Source organism: Pongo abelii, chromosome 6, assembly GCF_028885655.2.
Source record: "Pongo abelii isolate AG06213 chromosome 6, NHGRI_mPonAbe1-v2.0_pri, whole genome shotgun sequence".
In the NCBI taxonomy this organism is placed as follows: Eukaryota; Metazoa; Chordata; class Mammalia; order Primates; family Hominidae; genus Pongo; species Pongo abelii.
The window spans coordinates 57415840-57424030 of record NC_071991.2 but is presented as its reverse complement, the minus strand read 5'-3'; the positions used below and the strand labels follow the sequence as shown (position 1 = coordinate 57424030).

The 8191-nt window shown below is 42.4% G+C and overlaps 2 protein-coding genes across 15 annotated transcripts in view; one reads left to right on the top strand and one right to left on the bottom strand.

Moving 5' to 3' along the window:
* Nucleotides 1-1112: 1112 nt before the first annotated feature.
* On the bottom strand, nt 1113-5041 carry LOC129060720 (WAS/WASL-interacting protein family member 1-like). Its single transcript, XM_054560771.1, has 3 exons — nt 4801-5041; nt 4180-4754; nt 1113-1514 (listed from the first exon to the last, which is right to left on the bottom strand). Exons 1-3 carry the CDS (start codon nt 5039-5041, stop codon nt 1473-1475), a joined length of 858 nt encoding a protein of 285 aa, XP_054416746.1. The 3' UTR covers nt 1113-1472.
* The window catches only part of TAX1BP1 (Tax1 binding protein 1), a 90378-nt gene continuing 86485 nt past the window's right edge, over nt 4299-8191 (top strand). For 13 of the 14 annotated variants that reach the window (XM_054559105.2, XM_054559103.2, XM_063725614.1 and 10 more), the window contains exon 1: nt 4299-4433. The gene's annotated coding sequence lies outside the window, so the exon portion shown is untranslated. 14 annotated transcript variants of the gene reach the window in all.

Here is an 8191-nt window from a genome sequence, read left to right as displayed (position 1 = left end):
AGATGATGAGAAGGGCCAAGGTGTGACCACAGAAATAGGTATCTGGAGTGGAGTATTTGAGATGGGGGATTCAGGAAATTAAAATGCTGGGATGTTGGCCTTTTCATTTTAATCTCATCCAAGTAGACAATGAATGGCTTAGAATGGAGAAGGAGACTGTGTACTAGGTGACACTCTTCACTGAATGAGGAACAGTGACTTGGAGATCAGCAGATGACAGCCACAGGGAGGGAAGATGGAGCATAACACAACAGTGTATATCTCAAAGGAGCAAAGGTGTGTTACGAGCACCTAGGTAGGTAATGATTGGGAAACAAGGAGCAATGAGTACATCAATAAAATCTAATAGACAGGGAAAGAGAAAATAAGCATATTTTAGAGTGTTTGGAATCCTCTCTTTCTCTGCCTATCCAAAGCCTACCATTATTCAAATCTCATTTTTAAAGCCTCTCTTTTTAGATTGAGACCATCCTGGCCAACACAGTGAAACCCCATCTCAACTAAAAATACAAAAAAACTATCTGGGTGTAGTGGCACACACCTGTAGTCACAGCTACTTGGGAGGCTGAGGCAGGAGAATCACTTGAACCCGGGAGGCAGAGGTTGCAGTGAGCCAAGATTGCGCCACTGCACTCCAGCCTGGGTGACAGAGTGAAACTCTGCCTAAAAAAAAAAAAAGCTCTCTTTTTAAAACAAAGGTTTACAAAGGTGTTTTTCTCTTTTTAATTAAGAATCATTTATAACAAAAGGAATCTTTAATACAAATTCTAATGTAAACCATTGTTCTAAGAAAGGAGAACAACTCATTTGCCTGGCTTTTAAAACCTGTAATGTTTCTAATAAAACATGTCTATTTGAACTTTTTCAAAAATTTTCAATCCATGTTTTGCTATCTAGTTGTCCCATCTGTGCCTTTTAAATTACATTATTCTCACTATGTAAGCCTTTTTTCATCTTTTCAAATCTTATCAGTCTTTTGAAGTTTAGAGACCAATCTCTTTTACAAAGTCTAATTTCAAAATTAATTATTCTGTATATCTTTCTACTTTATTTCTCATAGTCCATTTCCTGCAGATCTGACAGTTATCTATACCATCCGGTAACATCTTGACCTGATTTTAAGCAGTTTCAGGGAAGAAACCATGCTTGATTCCTTGTTTTTCCCAGAGCACATAGTAAATGAACAAAATCCTCTTAGTAAGAAGCAATATGACACAATGGTGAATGAATGAACTTTGGAGAAAATTATTATTTTTGGTTAACAATTTTCTTCTTACCTGATTCCCTTGCCCAAGCTCTTAAATCCTGACTGGAAAGTCCTCCTCCTCCATCTCCTCATCGAAATCATACCTCACTTTGACAGTCCAGGCCTGCCTCCCCCATGAAAAGCGTACTGCTAACACAAGCCTGTACTTTCTCCCATCTCTGAATGTCTGTCTTCTTATTCATTTACACTTTAGTTACCTACATTTTCATGGGCTCATTTCTTTTCTTCCCTTTGCTATCATAAGTTCCTGTAATGAAAGAACAGTGCCTTTTAAATATAGTCAGCATATTTTCCCAATCAAACACAGGACAACTGCCTAGAAACTACTTGACACTGTAGTTGCTCCAGAAAAATCATGGGTTACTCACTGATTTACTTTCCAATAATTCTCTCAATATTCACCATTTTGAAATCTAAAAAGCTCTGAAAATTGGCCAGGCGCGGTGGCTCACGCCTGTAATCCCAGAAGGAGAATCGCTTGAACCTGGGAGGCAGAGGTTGCAGTGAGCCGAAATCTTGCCACTGCCCTCCAGCCTGGGTGACAGGGCAGAGGGCAGAGAGTGGTCTCAAAAAAAAAAAAAAAAAAGCTCTGAAAATCAAATGTTTTTTCAACATTTGGTGGCAAAACCTGTTTGACCTGACTCATTTGTCATTAAAACTTGACCTGAACCCAAGGGCAAAGTGTCAGAACCTGACCTGAAAAATTTGACCTGAGTGAGACTATACATTTCATTTATCTTAGTGTGATATTCATAATTGTTCCGGAAAAAAAAAGTTGACTGTGAGTGCTGCCCCAGATAGTGAGGAATATCACATAAAGCACACCTCTCTAAAGTCTGAAAAATTCTGAATTCTGAAATCCATCTGGCAGAAAGATTTCACTTAAAGGAAGTGAATCCATATCTCTTCTAGCCATAGTCCACTGCCATACACATAATAGGCTAACTTTAAGAAATTTAATTAAAGCCGGGTGCGGTCTCTCATGCTTGTAATCCCAGCACTTTGGGAGGCTGAGGCAGGCGGATCACCTGAGGTCAGGAGTTGGAGACCAGCCTGGCCAACATGGAGAAACCCCGTCTCTACTAAAGATATAAAAATTAGCCCAGCGTGGTGGTGTGCGCCTGTAATCCTAGCCACTGGGGAGGCTGAGGCAGGAGAATTGCTTGAATCTGGGAGGTGGAGGTTGCAGTGACCCGAGATCATGCCACTGCACTACACCCTGGGTGACAGAGCGAGATTCTGTCTCAAAAAACAAACAAACAAAAAACCCAAACCTTACCCCCCCAAAACCCAGAAATTCAATTAAATACTAAGAGGGCATCTATTTATCTTGGTGGGAAAAACGTGGTCTAAAAATTAAAGGATCATTATTAAAATGAATGAAGCAAGCTAAAATTCCAGAACAAATACCTTCCTGGGGAAAATAACGTCTAAAAATTCAAGAAATAATTAAAAATAACAAAGTAAAAATACCTGTGAAAATGTCTTTCGAGACCAGCCTGGCCAACATGGCGAAACCTCGTCTCTACTAAAAATAAAAAAATTAGCCGGGCGTGGTGGCTGTTGCCTGTAATCCCAGCTACTTGGGAGGCTGAGGCAGGAGAATCGCTTGAACCCGGGAGGCGGAGGTTGCAGTAAGCCGAGATCGCGCCATTGCACTGCAGCCTGAGCAACAAGAGCGAAACTCCGTCCCCCCCGGGGCAAAAAAAAAGTCTTTCAATTATGGTTTTTATTAAGCATACTGTTTTTCTGATTTCATTAACTGAAAATTAGTGGTAATTAAAAATTTATTACATATAAATAGGAATGTGATTTAAACATACAAAGAGTGACATCTCTGACAAATTGTGCTTATAAAATTCACTGCTATGTTTACATTTCTTAAGGGACACAGTTATTTCTACTACCAGAAGGTTGCTACCAGTAACGCGAGTGATAACTTATGTTGATTATTCACACCGTTTTCTTCATCCATAAAATATGGAGACTGGGACTAAATAATCTGTTAAGGTTCTTCTGAAATTCTATGATCACGTATAATACCCAGCACAAGACCAAGTTCAAAAATGTCAATACAGGAAACAAATCAGTCTGTAAATATTGAGAACCTATGTTATCAAAGCTAATGTCTTCTGAAATAACTGGAAGTAAAGATGAAAGTATATGAAAGATAATTTTGAATGTTCTGTATTTAGAATGTGCTTCAACATTTAATGTGATCTAATTTACATATCCTTTCTGGTGCTATTGCAAGTTTTAACAGGGTTTTACCGCAAGAGAAGACTATGATGAATTCGAATGGGACACATTTGCTTCTGTGGAGTTACGATTCAAACTGAATGTGTAATATAGGAAAGCAACATATACAACAAGCAAAAGTGATTTTAGAAATAACAGAACGCGGGACAAAATTCACACACGGAAAATGATACGGATAACAAAAGCAGGTAACTCACAGAAATGCGGCTAGAAAAGAGGCCTCTGCTGGAGCGAGAGCAAATAGAATCAGAGGGCATTAGAACTGAAAAGCTCCTAGGAGCTTTCAGTGAACAAAACTTCGTAGCCAAAAAAGCACAGGACTGGGCCAGGAGTTGAGAGACAGTCTTGGAGCTCAGGGGTTTGCAGCCCTAGCCGTGTGGTCACTCCCTTGCTTCTCTGGCTATTTCCTTATCTATAAAATCGGTGGGTTAGTTTAGGCCGACTGAGACGCAGACAGGGATACGGTACTGTTCATGGACCTCTGAGCTGCCCTTTCCACATCGCTGGTGAGTTACTTAAACCTCCCGTGTGTTTCCCCATTTCGTATGTCAAAATAATAACATAAAATCAGAATGTAAATCCAGACGCATTGTTTTGCTGCGATTAAGTTGAGCGAAAATAGCAAGGAGGAAGTAAGGAGAGAACCACACTACCCGCGGCATGACGCGTCCCGCGGCGGAGTGAGCTGGGGGCGTGTCGTCGCGGAGGGGCGCGGCGAACCCGCCAGGAGGCGGAAGAGACCGCCCCGTGGGCGGAAGTGACGCAAGGCCTACTGTGGGCTGTGAGGGGAGGTGTAGCCGGTCTTTGGGGGTAGGCGGTAGTGGCGGAAGAGGTTCGGCGGCTGATGGCGGATCAGGATCGGAAGCCTGTGTAACTTTCTCCCTTGATCCGGGAGTCTTTCCACTGGGTAAGGCGCCTCCCCGGTCCACCCCAGCGCCCTGTGCGGGGCGGACTCCAGCTGCATCTCTTTTAGGGCTCGTGGTACACCCTTCAGCCCCTGTACTGTAGGGGCCTGGCCGGTCTCGGGAGAGGTCTCTGTGGTGACGAGGCTTTCCTTCCCGAAGACAAACCTTCCTTTCCAGACTGCGATTGTGACGGGGGTGTGGGCAACTCGGATCAGCCGTGGAGTTTTGGAATAGCAACGGGTGGCCGCCCCACGCGGTGGGAGGCCCGCGGGACAGGCCTTCGCGATTTGGGGGAGGTGTGTGGGACGGGGGCTCTTGTGACGCTGGCGACCCCCCCGAAGGAAAAGCTTCTGGTATCCAAGGCTAAACTCTGGGGTGACTGTTTTGAGGGCAGTGTGGGTGTTACCGGCGCAGTAAGCTGAGAAAACACGTAGGTCGCGTCCGAGAAGGACGCTTGGGTTTGCCTTTGCGGAGAGAAACCCAACTGTTTTGTTTTGAGTCGCCGGTGGCGAAGTGGGCGGAGACTCCCTGCGCCGCCTACTTTTGAGGGCCGCGGGCGGAGTTGGCGGTTCTGGCTGATCGCCTGCTTCACCTGGAATCCATTCCCCATCCCGCCCGGTTCGCAAGGCGTGGACTCGTCCCGACCGACTTGCACTCCTCGCTTAGGGAATCTGTGGCTAGAGTTTAGTGTGTGCGCGCGCGCGTACCCCTTATTAGTAAAAAATAGAGCTTAGCGTGCGTCTGTGTGGGTGTGTGTACACACCTTATTGGTAAAAGTTTTGTTAGAAAACACTGGCATTTGACTTTAGACATACACAGTGTTAGGTTTCCGGTTTCACACAGTGGTTATGAATTGCTATTATGTTAGGCTTTAGATGGGAAAATAAATCTTGATTTTTCAACTGTCTGCATTCTGCTAATGTTAAAATTTCTACGAGCTGTGCACGAACAATTACTAGTTACAAGTTTGGTGCTGAATTCCAAAAGGATTTAAAGAGATCATTTGAATAGAAACTAAAAGTGGGTCGATTGTCCTCAAAGTGCTTTTCGGGTTTAGGGAAGGAGCTTAGGACAGCCTTTCTCTTTCGTTCTGTTCTTTTCAAGGGTAAACTTGAAGGATTGTTTGATGATGCCGACTTCTAATAAGGTTTTATTTATTTATTTTTCAAACTGATTGTTCAACTTCAAAGAACATTGTAGTTTTTGTTTTCTAGTCATCACGTTTTTTTTTTTTTTTTTTTTCTTGAGACGGAGTCTTGCTCTGTCTCCCAGGCTGGAGTGCAGTGGCGCGATCGCGGCTCATTGCAACCTCCGCCTCCCAGGTTCAAGCGATTCTCCTGCCTCAGCCTCCTGAGTACCTGGGATTACAGGCGCGCGGCATCACACCCGGCTAATTTTTGTATTTTTAGTAGAGACGGGGTTTCTCCATGTTGGTCAGGCTAGTGTCGATCTCCTGACCTCTTGATCCGCCCGCCTCGGCCTCCCAAAGTGCTGGGATTACAGGCGTGAGCCACTGCGCCCAGCCCATCACGTTCTTAAATTGTAGACCGCTGTTTATAGTTCTCACTGCAGCCATGTTTGTAGAGTTAACCAGCAAATACCTTTTCCATAACAAAAGTAAAATTTTGGAATTCAAAGTTTCAGCCTTTTTAATAATGTTAAAATAATCATGAAAGATCCTAATGATGCTCCTTGTATACTTTTGGGGATTTTGTTGTATTCTTTTGGAATGGATATGTTAAATCTGGGCTTTATGCATTTCTGTCTTTTTAAAGCTTATTTTGTCCCAAATCTTTAGAAGAAGATAAAAATGTCCTCTCCCCTAATATGTATGGGCCGATATCATAGCATTTTAGAAACCAACTTATAAAATCTAAAAAGTAAATAAAAGTGGTGCGGGTGGACACCTGGGCGGAATGTCTTGGCACTCAGGTGTAAAGGATTCTGGAAATAGGGATGTCTGCAAGGGTGCAAATTAATAGACTGGGGCTTTTGCTGTTGCCTCCTAGAAAAATTGCTGATTACATTTTTTGGGAGCAGAGGTCTGTTGAGAGTTGTTAGTCTTTCTTTTTTTGAGCCACAGTGTGAATAATTGGAAACTATTTGAATGCTGGACATTTTTTCCTTTCATATGTTTGTGTGTCCTATCGGATTAAAGTTTGGAGATAATTCTAAAGGTTTTTTAGCTGAAGATGTGAAAAACTTTCAGTAACTCTATCAACCATTACCTGAATTACACTTCTAAGGGTACAAAGCGTTCATATTCTAAAATGCAGTGTTTCTGCTACAGTGGGTCATATGTGGAGTGTTACTAATCTGTTTCATTTCTTTATTTGCTTTGGTTTTACTATTACAGAAATTTTCAAACATACACAAAGGAGAATGAACAGTAAAATGAACCGACACTTTACTAATCTTGTTTTATTACCCCCTCTAACATTAATTTTTTTCCCCTGGAGTTTTTAAAGCAAATCTTAGACATCAAGACATTTCACTTACAGTTAGTTTAGTATCTTTATTTTTTATTTTTTATTTTTGAGACGGAGTCTCGCTGTCGCCCAGGCTGGAGTGCAATGGCGCGATCTCGGCTCACTGCAGGCTCCGCCCCCCGGGGTTCACGCCATTCTCCTGCCTCAGCCTCCCGGGTAGCTGGGACTACAGGCGCCCGCCACCTCGCCCGGCTAATTTTTTGTATTTTTAGTAGAGATGGGCTTTCACCGTGTTAGCCAGGATGGTCTCGATCTCTTGACCTCGTGATCCGCCCGCCTCGGCCTCCCAAAGTGCTGGGATTACAGGCGTCAGCCACCGCTCCCGGCCTAGTTTAGTATCTTTAACTGAAAAGGACTTTAGAAAAACACAGAATTACCATAATTATATTATCACACATAACAAAATTATCTTACTTTTGAATTCTAATTGTTAGGACTGGCAAATTATATTTAGTATTTATCTAAATTAAAAAGCTTAATTTGGCTTCATATGTTTAGTGTACAGAAGTTCTTACTATGGTCTATTTTTCAGTAAGTTCACTAAGGCTTACATTTTTGGGCTAAAGTAAAACAAGTATTGGGAACCACTGGAAAAATACTACCACAAAAGTCAAATCTGCTTTGGGCTTGAAAAAGTTACAAGAGGAGTAAGTAAAGATAACATTGAAATGCTTCCCTGCCCCCACCCCATGTTTATTTTAGCTGTATACATAACTGAGTGCCCACTATGTATTATTTGTCTTTTTTATAGACATTAATACATTCGCAAAATAGTAAAATTGGAATTTAGACCTAAGACTTTATAATATACAGTTTACAGCATAACACGCATAAAGAAATTCTAGAGGCATTGGAACTTGGGGAAATGTAGTAGGAAACCTGGAAGAGGGCACTGCAGCCAGCATGTATAAGCATTTCTGATTTTGTTTCCCAGCCAAATGTGTCTGGCCCCTTAATTGTTGACTGGACGTTTTGTACTTATCCTTGGCTTGCCTACTTACTATACTCCTGTTTGTGGAGATGCACTTTAGAGAAGGGGAATCAGAATTTGACATGGTAAAGCTGCTTGCTTCTACTTTCCTTTTTGTGTAGGCAGTGTACTTCTCTCCAACTGAGAGGAGGTTTGTACTTTTTCTCAGGATGTTAGTGAAGCTACACTTCCCAGGCATTACCACAAGGTGATGCAGTGACTTTGCATATTATTTCTCCACTCTCTCAGTGAATTCCAACATTTTTATAAGCTTGCCTGTCTATGTCTGTTATCTGTAGGA

Bases quoted from the DNA above. Each gene is read 5' to 3' on its own strand.
- LOC129060720 (XM_054560771.1), bottom strand. From the start codon at position 5,041: ATGGGGAATGGATTCCAGGTGAAGCAGGCGATCAGCCAGAACCGCCAA. The intron at 4,755-4,800 runs GTTTAGCCTTGG...GGGGGTCGCCAG, and splicing joins CTCAAAACAGTCACCCCAGA to CGTCACAAGAGCCCCCGTCC. The intron at 1,515-4,179 runs GTAGTGTGGTTC...CTTTCATTACAG, and splicing joins CGGGACGCGTCATGCCGCGG to GAACTTATGATAGCAAAGGG.